The sequence below is a fragment of the Lynx rufus genome, unplaced genomic scaffold (genome assembly GCF_022079265.1).
Source record: "Lynx rufus isolate CCGP_SWC_20201006 ecotype Redwood Valley unplaced genomic scaffold, mLynRuf1.p SCAF_16, whole genome shotgun sequence".
Classification (NCBI taxonomy): domain Eukaryota; kingdom Metazoa; phylum Chordata; class Mammalia; order Carnivora; family Felidae; genus Lynx; species Lynx rufus.
In genome coordinates this window covers 13,355,187-13,374,190 of record NW_025814830.1, presented here as the reverse complement: position 1 = coordinate 13,374,190, position 19,004 = coordinate 13,355,187, and the positions used below count along the sequence as shown (strand labels likewise).

Below are 19,004 nucleotides of genomic sequence, written 5' to 3'. Positions count from 1 at the left end.
GTTAAAGCTCACATATAGCAACCTCAAAGTTACAACGTTGTAATCACCTGCCCTTTCACTGTCATACAATTCATCCGAGACTTGGGTACAGTAACACATCACTTTCACATACTTTGTATATTTCACTCAACACCTTGGACAATATCAAGTGCAAACCATCTCATACACGTAACCAATAATCAGACTCAGAAACAATCACTTGTCACAGATACATTTCCTCACATCACAGTTTGAGATGGGGTTTCTGGACTTTCAACAAGGTTAGAAATCTTTAGATCTGTCCCTTCTGGCAGGTAATCTGTACTAGCTTCCACCCCTCTCAGTCAATTCTGGTATCTCACACACACTTAGGCGTCACATGTCGCTTCATGCCTCTCCCACGCATATATGCAAGGCTCAGTACGCGCTCGCCCCGCCCCTCTGGGTCCCCCGGGTCTCGGGCAGGTCCAGCTTCCTTCCTTCTCGTGACACTCACTACAGCCAACCGCTCCTGTTAGTATGGTAGACTCAACACAAACAGCCTCCCACAGAACGTTACAAGGTCACTGCTCGCATAGCCTCGTCGCCCGCAAGCGTGCGTAATCAATCATACTGTCTCAAATGGCCCCTCACGCATAATCCACGTCATATTACACCACCTCATAATCACTGAACGTGGCCGTGTTCACCGCGTGAACTCACACGGGTATACAGCACGACCGCTATTTCAAACGGCCTCAAAAACGTTTCACAAACGACTTGCCTCGCGTATGACAACTCAGTCGGTGTAACGTACATCCTTTTCCTCTGGTGCCGACTCACCCTCGGGCACTCGCACCTTCCGACTCAGACAACATATCTCGCACCGCCACCTTACAGATGAAAGCCGGATCCCTCCGCACCAGACAACAACAATCCTCTCAAACCACAGCACGTGCGCGTCCACGTTGAGGGGGTAGGGATAGCCACGGTGCCGGGCCTCAAATCCGCCCTCAGAGGAATCCGAGGTCCAGAATTCAGACCCCAAATTCGGGTCTGAGCCTTGGAAACGGGGAGGTTGTGACATCACTCGAGGCCCGAACGAAGCTGCGCAGGTGCATCCCGAAGCCTGGAAGATTTACCTGGTTCAGTTCCGGGGGGGTTTTCCCTTTCGGACTACGTTTCCCAGAAGACACTGTGGTCCAACGCTACTTCCGGTGGGAAAGTCGGCCGCAGAGGGCGGTGAGGCAGTGGTGTGTGCCGGGCGAGGCGTCCGGCCTCGCCTGGAATGCGAATCAGAATTTGGACTAGAACCTTTCCTGAGGATGCTGAAGGTAAGGAATCCTGGAGCTCGAGGGCTTGGTAAGAGGAGTGTCTGGAGTGTTAGGCCTCTTAAGTGTGGGAGCTGCCCTAGGGTGGATAGATTGGGTTGTTGTGAGTATGTGAAGGAAACTATAGAGTTTAAGTGTATAAGTAAATTTGGCTGTTTGTTGTGACAGCGACTGGATTCGGGATCGTGCTTTTGTGACAGTGTAATTGTCTGCACGACCTTTTGTGTGAATGGGGTTTGTATGTGATTGTGACTGTGATTGCGGGTGGTTATTTGTGTAAGCCCCATATACTTGCATAAAAGAGAAAAGCACAGTTCCACAAATCATTACACCCAGGCTCACCTAATCAGTCAGTTAGGGAGACATTCCAGTAGTCACTTGTAGATTCATACAACACAAGGCAAAATCACATTATCCAACCCACGTTTATCATCACACATCCTTGGACAAAGCCACAAGTATGGTAAAACAAAACAAAATAACCCCTCCCCAACCACAAACCGCCCTCATACCCACTTAGCCCTTATCCCCAACAATTATCTGAAGAACTCATACACATCACCAAGTATCATAGAAACATAGTTACCATGGCCACAGACAATGTCTACTCCACATCACCTCAAGGTCACACAATTTTTAAGCTTCAAGAAAGGCTTGGTTGGGGGCTCAGGCCGCAGAGTATGCAACTCTTGATCTCTGGGTTGTTAGTTCCAGCCCCACGTTGGGTGTGGAGATTATTTGGGAAAGGCCTGGTGTCTCCTAGTTCTTCTCCACTCTCTACCTCACTACTTCTGCCATTCACCTTAAGAACACCTAGAGTAGGAGGAAAGAATGGCACTATTGCACATCCAAAATCAGTGTCTAAGATTATTTATTATGTACTGTTTCTTATCTGAAATGTTCATATTAACTTTAAAAAATTTTTTATTATATTACTTCATTTAAACTAAAGTTGTCTGTATTTCTTCAACCACTCTGAACACCTTATTACAAATGCTTTCACCTTCCTTATATGCATACATATATGCATATATATATATATTTGTGCATATATGTATGTATTTTCCCGCCAAAGATTAGACTACAATACACATTGTTTTGTAATTCTTTATTATAAGATATTTAGGTCTTTTTGTCTGTACTCAGGAATAAATTTCAGAAGATTTTCCAGGATGCTTCCAGGTGTGATTTTTTTTTAAGAAGTTTATTTTTTTTTTTTAAGTTTATTTTGAGAGAGTGAGTTGGGGGGGGGGGGCGGGGGAGAGAAAGAATCTCAAGCAGGCTCCTCACAGGCAGCAGGGAACCCAGTGCAGGGCTGGAGCTCACGAACCCATGATATCATGACCTGAGCTGAAACCAAGAGTGGGACGCTTAACTGACTAAACCACTCGGGTGCCCCCAGGTGTGATTTTTTAAATTTCACCAGTACTTCAAACTGAAGTCTCAAGTATTTATTTTGTTCTGGAAATTTTTGTTCTATTTATTTTTTCTTTTCCATCTGTGTACCATCAGTCTCTATTTTTGAAATTCTTGTGAGACATTTGTTGGAACATTTAAAAAAAATTTTTTTAATATTTATTTTAGAGAGAGAGAGCGTGAGTGGAAGAGGGGCAAAGAGAGAGGGAGATCCAGAATCTGAAGCAGGCTCCAGGCTCTGAGCTGTCAGCACAGAGCCCGACGTGGGGCTCGAACTCACAAACTGTGAGATCATGACCTGAGCCGAAGTCGGGCGCTTAACTGACTGAGCCACCCAGGCACCCCTCGTTGGATCGTTTTGATCCAAGTGATCATTGGATCATTTTCTATCCCTGATCTTTTTGTAATGTCTATTTCCTTTATCTTTTCCCTTTTATTTCAGTGAAGATCTTGTCAGGATAAGTCTGAACATGTTGGTTGGGTCCATTTTATCATAGGGTTTGGACACTGGTCTGCCTCTCTAAATCTTTCTTGCTAAAAAACCTGGCTCCAGTCTTTCTTGAATCCATCCTGTTATACCTGGCTTCCCTCCTTGTTTTGAGTAAGGTTGGGATTTGTCCAATTTCTCTCTAACAGTTTATGTATGTGTGTATGGGGACTGGGCATAGTAGACATGTAGGGGGAAGAAAAATGTCATTCTACATTAGCACTTTGGGTGCTAAGAGGCAAGACCATCTGATGTCTTTTTTTTTAAACCCCTTTCATCCAGCAATACTTTCTTTGGACTGTGAGTTTCTTCTAAAGTGGAACTAAGAAGAGGACTAATAAATACATTGAATTCTAAAAAAAGCCATGGCCCATGTAAGTTGGTGGGTTTTTTTGTTCCTAATTGATACAGTCTTTTTTTATATATATAGTCATAGGAGTATTAGCATTCTTTATCCTGATATTGTTGCCCAATTGATTATCATACAATAACTGACTAGTGAGTAAGTGTTGGTTTCAAAAATTCAAAGTCTTCCTTTTTTGCTCCTCTTCTTTCTAACCAGTGTTCTTATACTCATTCAGTAAGTCATTTTTCATTTCCCATATGCTCAGCCTTCTGCCAGGGGAAGGAGAGAACAAAAATACTGTTCTTTTGAGGGAAATATGTTTCTCTTGTCAGAAATATGTTTCTCTTGTTTGATGAGGTGATTTAATAATTATTTATTGAGTACCTGCTATGTGACAGGCACTCTTCTAGGTAACTATGAATAAATCAGTGGCGGGGGGGGTGGGCAGGGGAAAAAGACACCTACAAATTGTCCCTTATGAAACTTAACTTGTAGTGAGAGAGAGAAAAAATAACTAATTTATATAACACCAGACTTAAGATTTAAGGCACACAGGTACACACACACACACACACAATGTGTATATGTAAAGAGCAAAATAATTATAAGATAAAACAAAGACCAAAAAACAAATATATGTCCTATCAGTAAATATACATGATTTTTAACTCACCTATTAAAAGAAAAAGGCCTTTAGATTGAGTCTCAAAAACTCAACTCTCTGCATTAGACACTTAAGTGATTCAGAAAATTTAATGAAAGGATGGATAAAGTATACCAGACAAATGGAAACCAAAAACAGACAAAAATTCAGGCTATATCCCACCATTAAACCTGGCAAAGAAGGGCACTATGTAATTCTAAGGTATACATTTCAAAACGAAGACAAAATAGTTATAAATGCACATGTATCAAATAGTATACCATCAAATTTCCTTGAGCAAATAGGAAAGCAGATAGTAGAAGAAAGTGGTAGAGGATACTAATTAACCCTTTCAGTCAAAGTCAGGCCAAGTGAACACATTTTGTAAGGATGAAATACTCCATCAAATCTACCTTTTTGATATATATTCAATTCTGTATCCTAGTAATGATGAATATACATTCTTTTCAAGTCTCCATAGACCATTCAGAAAAAATGATAAAATATTAGGCCACACTGAACTCCAAATAAGTAGAAATGATAAACCATGTTCTCTGAACACAATGCAGCTAAGATAACAACAAAATCAGAAAAATAAAGTTACTCTTAGCAACAGTTTGTAAAATCCATCTTAATAACTCCTGGATCAAAGAAGAAATATAATCTAAAAGCAAAGGATTTCTAGTACTCAATGATAGTACTATATTTTGGAACCCATGGGATTTAGTTTAAGTAAGACTCTAAGGGAAAAGTTACAGCTTTAAGTCCTTCTAACAAAAATAATGAAAATATTTAAGTTGAAAGGAAGTAGTCGGAAATATGGAGGGGATTTATAAAAATAAAAATTATATGTGTTAGAAAACAGGAAAAACATTATTAATAAGATAATATGACAAACCTCAAATTAGGAAAGAAAAAGAAAGCACAATATAAAAATTTTAAAGGGAAAATCCACAGAAGTGAAGGATTTTGAAAAAATACTTTATTGGATTATTTGCAAATGCATCCATGTATATACTATTTTCAGCTACTCTCACTTCTTGAGATCTGAATTTCTGTTTGATATAATTTCTTTTTGTTTTTAATTTTAAATTTTATTATTATTTTTTTAACATACATTCATTTTTTGAGAGACAAAGACAGTGCAAGCCAAAGAGGGACAGAGAGAGGGAGACAAAACGAAGCAGTGAGAGAGACCTGTCAGCACAGAACCTGATGTGGGGCTCAAACCCACAAACTGTAAGATCACGACCTGAGCCAAAGTCGGGTGCTTAACCGACTAAGCCACCCAGGCGCTCCTATATCACATTTCTTTTTAGCTGAAAGATCTTCCTTCAGCATTTCCTATAGTTTGTGTTTTCTGATGATAAATACTCTCAACGTCCTTTATGTGAAAATGTCTTTATTCTACGTTAATTTATAAAATAAGTCAAGAAATGCATCCTCTTCTGTTTTCTGGAAGAATTTTTTGAATTGTGTTATTTCTTCCTTAATTGTCTGATAGACTTCAACAACAAATGCACCTGTGGTAGGCAGAATAATGATCCCCAGTATTATCTACATGCTAATCCTGGAACCTGTGAATATGGTACCTTATCTGGCAAAAGGGAATTTGCAGATGTGATTAAATTAATGATTTTGAGATGGGGACATTATTTTGGATTATCTGAAGAATCAGGGTCAGAGGGAGATGTGAGAATGGAATATGCATACTCCTGGCTTTGAAGATGGAGGAAGGGGTCCATGACCTACCTAAGTGGCCTCCAGAAACTTGGCAAGGCAAGGAAATAGACTCTTTCCTAGAGTCATCAGAAAGGTACACAGCCCTGCTGGCACCTTGAGTTAGTCTACTGAAACCCTTGTTGGACCTCTAACATACAGACTGTAAGATGATAAATGTGCTGTTTTAAGCTACTGTATTTGTTGTAGCAGCAGTAGAAAGCAAACACAATGGAGTTTTCTTCATGGAGAGACTTTAATTTCTTTAATTGACAGGGCTTTTGGGGATTTTATTTCTTCTTGAATCAAGTTAGTAATTTATCTTGTAAGGAATTAGTTTATTTCCATTTTGATGTCAAATTTATTAGCATAAAGCTGTTTATAATATTCTCTTATTATCCCTTTAATGCCTGTCAGATATTGATAATTCATGTCTATTTTTCTTGATCAATATACAAGCAATTTATCAATTTTATTGATCTTTTCAAAGAACTAGCTTTTAGTTTTATTGATTTTTCTCTCCAGTTTACCATTGGTTAGATTGCTATTTCATTGATTACTGATCTTATTCTTTCCTTCTTTCTGCATACTTTGTGCTTAATTTTCTCTTCTTTTCTGAGTTCATAATTCTGTTTTTTCTTTTAGCGATGGGCCACTTAGAAGAGTCTTCTTTAACTTCCAAATTTTGGGGGACTTTTTAGATCTTTCTGAATTCTGAATTCAGGTCTTTCTGAATTTCTTTTTTAATTCATTTAATTCATGATTTACTTCTGTTGTGGTCAGAGAACATACTCTGGAACATTGATCCTTTTAAATTTATTGAAACTTGTTTTATGGTCCAAAATGTGTACTGTCTTGGTCAATGCTCAATGTGCATTTGAGAAAAAAAAGGGGTGTTATACTATTGTTAGATAGCGTGTTTATCAATGAAATCAAGTGGTTTGTAGTGGTGATCAAGTGTTCTATGTTTCTGATCTTTTGGTCCCTTGGTCTATCAATTACTGAGAGAGGACTGCTAAAATCTACAAATAAAGCTGCAGATTTATCTGTTACAGTTCTGTCAGTATTGCTTTATGTGTTTTGAAATTCTGTTAGGTGCATGCATATTTAGGATTGCTATGTCCTCTTTTTTTTGTTTGTGTTTTATTTATTAAAAAAAAATTTTTAATGTTTATTTTATTTTTGAGAGAGAGAGAGACAGAGTGTGACTGGGGGAAGGGCAGAGAGAGGAGACACAGAATCTGAAGCAGGCTTCAGGCCCTGAGGTGTCAGCACAAAGCCTAATGCAGGGCTCAGTCTCACGAACTGTGAGATCATGACCTGAGCCGAAGTCAGCACTTAACTGACTGAGCCACCGAGGCGCCCCTGTTTATTTATTTATTTTTAAGTGATCTCTACACCCAACATGGGGCTCAAACTCACAACCCTGAGATATGAGTTGCATGTTCTTCTAACTGAACCAGCCAAGTGCCCCAAGATTTCTATGTCCTCTTGATGAATTGACCCCTTTATTATGAAATGTTCCTTTTGGTAATACTCTTTTTCTTGCATTCTGTTCTCTTTATTAATATAACTGCTTCAGTTTCTTTTATTGTTACATCGTGGCATATCTTTTCCCTATCCTTTCATTTTAACTGATTTTAAGTGTATCTCATATAACAGCACATAGTGCAGTTCTACTTTTTTATTTAGTCTGATAATCTCTACCTTCAAGTATCTAGACTAGGGGTTGGCAATCTGTGGCATGCTGGCCTAGTCCAGCCTACAGCCTCAATCTATGAAGGATTCTGCATTTCTGAAGGGTTATAAATAAATAAAGAAGAATATGTGGTGGGGACTATATGTGACTCACAGAGCCTAAAATATTTACTAAGTGAGCCTTTTCAGAAAAAGTTTGCTGACCTCTCCATGGACTGTTTAAATTCAACGTGATTATTAGGTTTTAATTTATTTTCTTGTCACCTGTTCTTCTTCCCACCCCCCCATTTTCCTGCCTTCTCTTGGACACATGTTATATTTTTTAGTATTTCATGTGTCTCCACTACTTTTTTAGTATTTTATTTATCTCCATTATAGGATTATTAGCTATACTATTTTTACTCTTTTATTGTTTTAGGGGCTGTTCTAAGGTTTCCAATATGCTTTTATTTTGATTTTTTAAGTTTACTTATTTCGAGAGAGAGAGAGAAAGCAAGCACAAGTGGGGAAGGGGCAGAGAGAGAATCCCAACTAGACTCTGTGCTGTCAGCATAGAGCCAACTGCAGGGCTCAATCTCATGAACTACGAAATCGGACCTAAGTGGAAATCAAGAGTCAGATGCTTAACCAACTGAGCCACCCAGGCAGCTTCCAATATGCCCTTAAAAATAGATAATTATAGTCTTCTAGTATTTAAAAAGAAAAAAAAATTTTTTTTTACATTTGTTTTTGAGAGAGAGAGACAGGGTGCGAGTAGGGGAGGGGCAGAGAGAGAGACACACACACAGAATCTGAAGCAGGCTCCAGGCTCTGAGCTGTCAGCATAAAGCCTGACGTGGGGCTGGAACTCACGAACCATGAAATCGTGACCTGAGCTGAAGTCGGACGCCTAATCAACTGAGCCACCCAGGTGCCCCACAGTCTTCTAATAATTTTGTACAACTTCACAAGTAATGCAGAAATCTTATAGCTAGATACTTCCATTTTCCCCTCACACTTTTTTTCTGTTGTCATATATTTTATTTCTAAATACATAAAACCACAGTGCTTTTCTTTCTTCAATTATCTTTTGAAGAAATTCTGAAATTAAAATGATATCTTTTCTATTTACCTCCTGATTTACCATTTCTGGTACTCTTCATTCCTCTGTGGATAGAAGGTTTTACCTAATGTCAATTTTTTGTCCCCCTGAAGAACTTGCTTTTAACATTTTTAATAACATAGGTCTTCTGTGCTACAAACCTCTCAGCTTTCATTTCTCTCAAAAAACAAACCAGAATACACACACAAAACCCCAAGCTTTATTTCCCCATCAATTCTGAAAGATTTCAGTTGGATATAGAATTAGGGGTTGACAGCTTTCTTTCAGCATTTTAACGATACTGTCTTGCCTCCATTGTTATTAGATTTTTTTTTTTTCATTTTCCTTGGTGTTCAGTGGGCTGTTTATAATGATCATAGGTATAGTATTCTTTGTGTGTTTTTTTCAAACTTTTATTTAAGTAATCTCTACACCCAATGTGGAGCTCTAACTCGTGACCCTGAGATCGTGCTCTCTCAACTGAGCCAGCTAGGTGCCCCTAGTATTCTTTGTTTTTATGTTACTTGGGGTTCGTTTAGCTTCTTGAATCTATGAGTTGCTTTTTTAAAAATGAAATTTGGGAGTGCCTGGGTGGCTCAGTTGGTTAAGTGTTGCATTTGGCTCAGGTCATGATCTCATGGTTTGTGAGTTCAAGCCCCACGTTAGGGTCTGTGCTGACAGTTCAGAGCCTGGAGCCTACTTCAGATTCTGTGTCTCCCTCTCTCTCTCTCTCTGCCCCTCCCCCACTTGTCCTCTCTCTCAAAAATAAATAAATCAATATTTAAAAAATGAAATTTGAAAATATTTTCCCAAATGTTTCTAAAGATTTTTTTAGCCTTGTTTTGCTTTTCTGAGTCTCCAATTACACATATGTTGGATTGACAAGTGTCTCATGGAACATTATGGCTCTTTTCGGTTTTTAAATTTTTTTTTAGTCTTCTCTCTGGACTTTCAGTGAGTGATTCCTATGGGCTTGTCTTGAAATTTACTGATCTTTTCTTCTATTGTGTTTAATCTGCTATAGATCCATCCAGTGAATTTTTATTTCTCAATTTCAGGATTTGCCTTTGGTTCTTTTAAAGTACCTAAGGTTCTCAAATCTTTGCTAACTAATTTCAACATCTGAATCATTTATTTGTGTTTCTATTAGGTGATTTTGTTTTGAGTATGGGTCACATTTTCTTCTTTTTTGTATTTCTAGTAAATCTTTTACTAGTAATCTAATGATTAAAAAAATTCTTTTTAATGTTTATTTTGAAGGAGAGAGAGACACACACACAGAGTGGGGGAGGGGCAGAGAGAGAGGGAGACACATAATCTGAAGCAGGCTCAAGGTTCTGAGCTGTCAACACAGAGCCCGACGCAGGGCTGGAACCCACGGACCGTGAAATCATGACCTGAGCCGAAGTTGGGCGCTCAACTGACTGAGCCACCCATGCGCCCCACACCCCTAATGATTTTTGATTGTGTACTCAACATTGTATATTATATATTGTTGACTGTGATTCTGAATCTTGTTAATCCCCTATTAGAGAAGAAATAAGTTCTGCCAGATAATTTATATAATTATACATAATGTAAAGCATGATACTTAAAACACCATGGTACTGATTTATAAATAGATCAAAAGAATGGAATGGAAAAATCTAGAAATGTACCTGCAAATGGTAATTTAATATGGATAAAAGTGACATCTCAAAACAGTAGGCTAATGATGGACTTTTTTATTAAGATATAATTGGCCTGTCATATGTTAGTTTTGGGTACACAATATAGTTCAGTATATGTATATGTTATGTATATGTTACAAAGTAATCACCATAGTGAGTCTAGTTAATATTCATTACCACACATACTTACAAGTTTTTTTCTTGTGATGAGAACTTTTCAGATCTAGTCATTTAGCAACTTTCAAATATACAGTAGAGTATTTATAACCATAGTCACCATGTTGTACATTATATCTCCCAAGGGTTTATTAATTTTATCACTGGAAGTTTATAACCTTTTGACCACCTTCTTCCATTTTGCCCACCCATCTCCCTGTGCCTCTGACAGCCACCAGCCTGTTCTCTGTACCTATGAGTTTGAGTTTTGTTTTCTGTTTTTAGATTTCACACATAAATGAGATCATGTGGTATTTGTCTTTCTCTGTCTGACTTACTTCACCTAGTATAATGCCATCAAGGTCCATCCAAGTTGTTGGAAATGGTAAGATTTCCTTGTTTTGTTTAATGGCTGAATAATAGCTGTGTGTGCATGTGTCTGTATCGCATTTTCCGTATCCATTCATCCTTTGGTGGACATTTAGGTTGTTTTATTGTGTTGCCTATTATAAATAATGCTGCAGTGAACATGGAAGTCCCAGTATTTTTTCAAGTAGATATTTTAATTTCCTTTAGATAATTACCCAGAAGTGGAATTGCTGGATCATATGGTAGTTCTATTTTCAATTTTTTTGAGGAATCTTCATGTTGTTTTCCATAGTAGGTTCATCAGTTTACATTTCTCACCAACAGTGCACAAGGGTTCCCTTTTCTCCACATCCTTGCCAATGCTTGTTATGTATTGTCTTTTTGATAATAGCCATTCTAACAGGTACAAGGAGATATCTCATTGTGGTTTTGATTTGCATTTCCCTGATGATCAGTGATTTTAAACACCTTTTCATGTAACTGTTGGCTGTTTTTATGTCTTCCTTGGAAAAATGTCTTTTCAGATCCTCTTCCCATTTGTATTTTTTAATTTTTTTTAAAATATAATTTATTGTTGGGGCGCCTGAGTGGCTCAGTCGGTTGGGCATCTGACTTCAGCTCAGGTCATGATCTGGTTCATGAGTTTGAGCCCCCCATCGGGCTCTGTGCTGACAGCTCGGAGCCTGGAGCCTGCTTCAGATTCTGTCTCCCTTTCTCTCCGTTCCTCCCCTGCTCATGCTCTGTCTCTATCTGTCTCTCAAAAATAAATGTTTAAAAAAAAAATTAAAAATAAATAAATATAATTCATTGTCAAATTGGCTAACATACAGTATGTACAATGTGCTCTTGTTTTTTGGGGAAGATTCCCGTGATTCATCACTTACGTAACAACAGCCAGTGCTCATCCCAACAAGTGCCCTCCTCGATGCCCATCACCCATTTTCCCCTCTCCCCCGTCCCCCATCAGCCCTCTGTTTTTTGTATTTAAGAGTCTCTTATGGTTTGCCTACTTCCCTCTCTGTTTGTAACTATTTCTTCCCCTTTCCTTCCCCCATGGTCTTCTGTTAAGTTTCTCGAGTTCCACATATGAGTGAAAACATATATCTTTCTTTCTCTGACTGACTTATTTTACTTAGTATAATACCCTCCAGTTCCATCCACGTTGCCCCAAATAGCATGATTTCATTCTTTCTCATTGCCAAGTGGTATTCCATTGTATATATAAGCCACATCTTCTTTATCCATTCATCAGTGGATGGACATTTAGGCTCTTTCCATAATTTGGCTATTGTTGAAAGTGCTGTTATAAACATTGGGGTACATGTGCCCCTGTGAGTCAGCATTCCTGTATCCTTTGGGTAAATTCCTAGTAGTTCTATTGCTGGGTCATAGGGTAGTTCTATTTTTAATTTTTTGAGGAACCTCCACATTGTTTTCCAGAGCGGCTGCACCAGTTTACGTTCCCACCAATAGTGCAAGAGGGTTCCCGTTTCATAATATCCTTGCCAGCATCTATTGTTTCCTGAGTTGTTAATTTTAGACACTCTGACGGGGATAAGGTGGTATCTCAGTGTGGTTTTGATTTGTATTTCCCTGATGATGAGTGACTGAGCATCTTTTCATGTATCTGTTGGTCATGTGGATGTCTTCTTTGGAAAAGTGTCTATTCTTGTCTTCTGCCCATTTCTTCACTGGATTATTTGTTTTTTTGGGAGTTGAATTTGGTAAGTTATTTGTAGCTTTGGGATACTAACCCTTTATCTGATATGTCATTTGCAAATATCTTTTCCCATTCCATCAATTTCCTTTTAGTTTTGTTGATTCCTCTTCCCATTTTTAAATCAGATTATTTATTATTTATTTTCTTTTGCTATTGAGTTGTAGGAGTCCTTTATATATTTTGAATATTAAATCCTTATCAGATACATGATTTACAAAAATTTTCTCCCTGTAAGTTGCCTTTTCCTTTTTTTGATGGTTTCCTTTGTTATAAAGAAGGTTTTTAGTTTGATATAGTCCCATTTGTTTATGTTTGCTTTTGTTGCCTTTGCTCTTCTGGCTCTTCTTCTGCTCTTGCTCTTCTTTGCTCTTCAAATCCAAAAAAACCATCACCAAGACCAGTGTCAAGTACCTTTACCTGTATGATTGCCTCTAGAAGTTTTATAGTTTCAGGTTCTACATTCAAGTCTTTAATCCATTTTGAGTTGATTTTTGTGTATGGTGTAAGGTAGTGCTACAGTTTCATTGTTATGCATATGGTTGTCCAGTTTTCCCATCACCATTTATTGAAGAGACTGTCCTTTTCTCATGGTATATTCTTGGCTCCTTTGTCATAAATTAATTGACTGTATGTGGTATTTGGGTTCCTTGTTCTGTTTCATTGATCTGTGTGTCTGTTTTTATGCCAATACCATACTATTTTGATTATGATAGCTTTGTAATGTGGTTTGAAATTAGGACATGTGATGTCTCCAGCTTTGTTCCTTTTTCTCAAGATTGTTTTGGTTATTTGAGGTCTTTGGTGGTTCCATGCAAATTTTAGGATTGTTTGTTTTATTTCTGTGAACAATGCCACTGGGATTTGAAGGATTACATTGAATCTGTAGATTCCTTTGAGTAGTGTGGACATTTTAACAATGTTAATTCTTCCATTTCCTTATGCATAGAATATCTTTTCAGATGTGTCTTCTTCACTTTTCTTTCATCAGCATCTTACAGTTTCCACGGTACAGTTCTTTTACCTCCTTGGTTAAAGATAGACTTGATGAATGGTATTGGATAGCTAGGTAGCCATGTTGGAACATAATAAGCCCAGTCTTTATCTCATGTACCATATAGGATAAGCTCCAATTAAATTGAGTCATTTAAGTTTTTAAAATGCAATTATAACATTACCAGGTTAAAACATGGGAGAATTCCTTCATAACTTTGATGTGAGGAAGGACTGCCTGACTAAGACTCAAAATTGTAGGAACTAAAAGAGAAAGTATTAACAAATTTGACTACATAAAAATAAAAAAACTTCTGTATGGCAAGAAACACTGGTAAGCAAAGTCAGAAGAGAAATTACAAAATTGGGAAGGTATTTACAATTCATGTACAGATGCTAAACTTATCTAATTTATAAACACTAAGAAATTTATTATTTTTTAATTTTTTTAACATTTAATTTTGAGAGAGAGTGCACACGAGTGGGGGAGGGGCAGAGAGAGAGACACACACACAGAATATAAAGCAGGCTCCAGGCTCTGAGCTGTCAGCATAGAGCCTGACGGGGAGCTCAAACTCACAAACCATGAGATCATGACCTGAGCCAAAGTCAGATGCTTAACCAACTGAGCTATCCAGACACCCCTATAAAGACTAAGAAATTTAAAAAAGAGACCAACAACCCAGTAGGATAGAGTCAAAGTATATGAACAGAGTTTTCACAGGAAAAGAAACATAAAAAGCCCTTAAAAAATACTCAATAAATAATTCAAGAAATACCAATTAAAATTCTACTGACATACAATTTCTTTACTTTATTAAATGGATAAAAACAAAATATTTTGAAAAAAAAACTTTTCTGGCTTTGCTGTGAGGAAACAGGTACTCTCATATATTGCTGGTATCTGAGAAAATCGTCCAGCTGCTGTGGAGGGCAAATTTGATAGCATCTACCAAAATTACAAGTGTATTTTCCATTTTGACCTAGCAATCTGATTTCTGAGATTTTCTGTTACAGATATATCTGTGTATATACAAAATGACACATTTATAGAAGTATTCATTGCACTGTTGCTTATTATAGCAAAAGATTAGAAACAACCAAGTGTCCATTTATAGATGCCTGGTTAAATAAACTATGATAAATACAAAAAATGGGTGATATGTACCTATAGGAAAATAAGGAAACCATTAACCTTAGAATTCAAAAATCAAATACAGAACAATGTATATATTATAGTACGTTACCTTTTGTGTAAAAGTGTGAAAAATAATACATACATATGTATTTATAATTGCTTAAAAACTTTGCAAAGACATACAAAAAAAACCTTATAAAATTGCTCATCTATAGCGGTTAGGAGGTGGGAGACAATGGAAAGGAAAGGGTTGGGAATAAGACCTCTGAATGTTTATCTTTTTTGTTGTTGTTGTTCTGAACCATTTAAGAAAGGAAAATAAAATATAAAAATGAAAACCTGTCATTAAGGTTGGTTATTTTCTCTAGTCATGTTTAGCTACATAGATACAGTGACAGAGTAAGAAAAGAGTTAGATTTATCTAGGATTCAGGCTTTGCTAAACAAGTATGAAAAGGAAATTCATTTTAGCAGTCATTATGAAGTTAGATGATTAGTTGAACATAGAATTTAAGTTGGGTAAGAAGAGAAGAGGTATGAGTGGGGTGAGTGACAATGTAAAGGTGACCAGAGATTGCACTGTAACAGCACAGAACCTGCTTGGAATTCCCTCTCCCTCTCTCTCTGCCCGTCCCCTGTTCATGCACGCATGTTGTCTCTCTCTTTCTCTCAAAAGAAATTAAATAATTAAAAAAAAAAAAAGGTGGGGCGCCTAGCTAGGTGGCTCAGTCAATTAAGCGTCCGACTTTGGCACAGGTCATGATCCCGTCATTGGTGAGTTTGAGCCCCACATTGGACTTTCTGCTGTCAGTGCAGAGCCTGCTTTTGATCCTCTGTCTCCCTCTCTCTCTCTGCCCCTCCCCTGCTTTCTCTCCCTAAAATAAAATAAAACATTAAAAAATAATAATAAAGGTGACCAGAGAGAAGGACACTTGATATTTTGGAGATGTTGCAGTTACTAGGGTAGTGACCTGAAGAGTAAACTAGAGTGGAAGGCAAGATCATTGGAGAGGAGGTGAGAGAATTGGGAGGCCAGGATAATAGATGGAATACTTATATAGATATTTGAAATTACTGAAATTAATGTAGGAGTAGTATTGGAGATAGTGGCACTGAGCCAGGAGTAAAATTCCTAGGGGGGAAAAGCCGGATGTCAGCTAATCACTATAATAAGTAGAAATAATGCATGTATAGTCTGATAAAATGACGACATTAGATTTTAGAGAAGGAGGGACAGTTGTTGGCACCAGCACTGAGGAGCAGAGAGGACAATGTGAGATTGAGAGCAGAGTAAGACTGTAGGAGAAAAACCAGCCACCCAGCTAAGATGTCCTCACTGGAAGTGCTGTTGTCAGGGAAAAAATGGTTAATTGAATCACACATGAGAAATCTTCGAATTTTTCCACAATTTTTACTTTTTCAAATCTACATTATAGGAATTGGTGTAGGTTCTCACTGGATAGGGAGACATTTTTATATTCTAGCTTCAGAAGTCATTTCTGCTATACTTTAAGTTGAGTAAGTTAACTTGTTTTCTCAGGATCCGGTTCAGGGGCAGAGAACATAGTTCCTATACAAATGGTGTGGGGGCATGTCCAGATTACACTGAAGAAGAGCATATGGGATGGGAAATGTTGTTCTATCTATCCTTGGAAAATACAAGATATACTAGATATTTACTAAAGAATTTGCCTGAAAAGTAAAAAATGCTTATGACATGATATCATAATAATGAAGAAAAATCTTCAAGTCCTTTTTCTCAAGATGGAGGTTTTCATGACACATCTGGAAAGATTAAAAAATTTCCAGCTATTTAACTTAGTTGGGAACCTCTACTTATTTTTTAAATTTCTAGATGGCTAACAGTTTTCCACCATGTGTAAGGGATGTGTCTGCAGAAATTGAATTTTTTTTTAATTTTTTTTTAACGTTTATTTATTTTTGAGACAGAGAGAGACAGAGCATGAACGGGGGAGGGGCAGAGAGAGAGGGAAACACAGAATCGGAAGCAGGCTCCAGGCTCTGAGCCATCAGCCCAGAGCCCGACGTGGGGCTCAAACTCGCGGACCGCGAGATCGTGACCTGAGCCGAAGTCGGACGCTTAACTGACTGAGCCACCCAGGCGCCCCTGCAGAAATTGAATTTTTAAGAACCTGTAGGCACTCCACGTTAGTCCCACTAAACCCTTTTTTAGTTTATTTTTGAGAGAGAGAGCATGAGCAGGGGAGGGACAGAGAAGGGCGGGGCAGAGGATCCAAAGCGGTTCTGTGCTGACAGCAGAGAGCCCAATGAGGGGGCTTGAACACATGAACCGTGAGATCATGATGACCTGAGCTGAAGTTAGACGCTTGACCGACTAGAGCCCCCAGGTGCCCTGAATCCCTTTTTGACACGTTACAAGCTTCCAACCTTTGCCTATATACTCACTATCCACTATATACACTACTCCTGTCTTGCATGTTTTCTTTTAGCACCTCTCCTTCCTTTTGAAAAATATTTCTTATAATTTCAAAAATAGTACTGTGATTTGTCATTTTAGGGGTTGGTGATGTTCAAAGATGTGGCTATAGATGTCTCTCAGGAGGAATGGGAATGCCTGAACCCTACGCAGAAGAGTTTGTACAAAGATGTGATGTTGGAGAACTATAGCAACTTGGTTTCACTGGGTAAAATTATCTGCCTCTTATAATTTAGAATGTGTTTCTTGGTTTCTTGTTTTCTGCTTTCTTTCCCATGCATTTTAGGGCTACTTTTCAAATAACTAGGTGACTTTTCTCTTTGCAGAGAAATGAGCACACCTAGATAGAGGTGCACATTCATTTTCCCTTTTCCCCATCCTTACACCTTCCTCTGGTACTTACAATTGACATTCTTCCTTGAGAATTAAAGAACAGAATTGGAATTCTGTACCAGGAAAGCTTATGCTTAATTATTTAATATTAACTTAATATTAATTAATTATTAATTAGTTCAGTGGTCAAAGACACCACTTCATCTTTTGTTTTCATTTGCACTGTACTAAACCTGCAGGTGCCCTAGCATAGGTTAAAACTAAATAGCTTTCCCAATTAATGTAGCAATGGGCTGCATCAAGAAGTATCACTATTTAGTGCTCAAATGAACACTTCCATTTCCTACAACTAATGTGCTGTCTTTTAAACAATTTGCATTTGGGAGTTACAGTCTAAGAACTTTTCATATATCATTGAAAAATATCTGAAATAAGGATACTCAGGAAGCTGTTTTCTTTTTTTTTTCCCTCATAGCAAAGTAGGGACAGAAATCTTATCTAATTTAAGCAGCATCTTATCACCTATTTATTTGTGTTTTTTTTTAATCTTGAGTTTACTTAAATATGAGTGTTTAATTTTTTCTTTTTTCTTCTGTAGAGTTTATCAAGTGCCATGTTGTGCTATAGTTTATTTATTTTGATCAGTTCTGAATCATAGTATTTGGGTACTTTGATTTCCACTTCATCTCCATTTCTTTTCTTATAACCAGGACTTTCTATTTCTAAGCCGGCTGTGATCTCTTCATTAGAGCAAGGGAAGGAGCCCTGGATGGTTGTGAGGGAAGTGACAGGAGAACAGTGCCCAGGTGAGTGAGCAATGATCAGGAAGCAGGAAGCTGTTCCAAGGAGTAGGCCACGTGGTCAGAATGTTACGCTGGGAAAGTGATTTTAGACACATTAGGGAAAATCTGATTTCAAAACTAATTACAGGGGTGCCTGGGTGGCTCAGTCGGTTAAGCGTCTGACCTCAGCTCAGGTCATGATCTCGCGGTCCGTGGGTTCGAGCCCCGCGTCGGGCTCTGTGCTGACAGCTCAGAGCCTGGAGCCTGTTTCAGATTCTGTGTCTCCCTCTTTCTCTGATCCTCCCCTGTTCATTCTCTCTCTCTCTCTCTCTCTCTCTCTCTCTCTGTCTCAAAAATAATTAAATGTTAAAAAAAATTAAAAAAAAACTAATTCCAGCATTATGTAAACAAACAGTGTAGTAGTACTGGCATAAAGACAGACATATAGATCAGTGGAATAGAATAGAAAGTCTGGAAATAAACCCTCAGCTATATGACCAGATGATTTCAGACAAGGGTACCAAGACCATTCAGTGGGGGAAAGGACTGTATCATTAACAAATGGTGTAGGGAAAACTGGATATCCGCATGCCGAAGAATAAAGTTGGATCCATACCTTATACCATATATAAAAATTAACTCAAAATGGATCAAAAAACTAAATGTAAGACCCAAAACTAGAAGAGAACTTAGGGAAAAAGTTTCATGAC

General features: G+C 37.9%; 1 protein-coding gene across 2 annotated transcripts in view; it reads left to right on the top strand.

Moving 5' to 3' along the window:
* The first annotated feature begins 1,132 nt into the window (after positions 1–1,132).
* ZNF461 (zinc finger protein 461) overlaps positions 1,133–19,004 on the top strand; it is a 32,192-nt gene continuing 14,320 nt past the window's right edge. Inside the window, exons 1-4 of one of the 2 annotated variants that reach the window (XM_047078153.1) lie at positions 1,133–1,292; positions 3,475–3,566; positions 17,240–17,387; positions 18,223–18,318. In XM_047078153.1, the coding sequence (XP_046934109.1) occupies positions 17,270–17,387; positions 18,223–18,318 (214 nt within the window). In that variant the 5' untranslated portion in view covers positions 1,133–1,292; positions 3,475–3,566; positions 17,240–17,269. The remainder of the gene's footprint in view (positions 1,293–3,474; positions 3,567–17,239; positions 17,388–18,222; positions 18,319–19,004) is intronic. The other variant, XM_047078152.1, reaches the window with a different exon arrangement.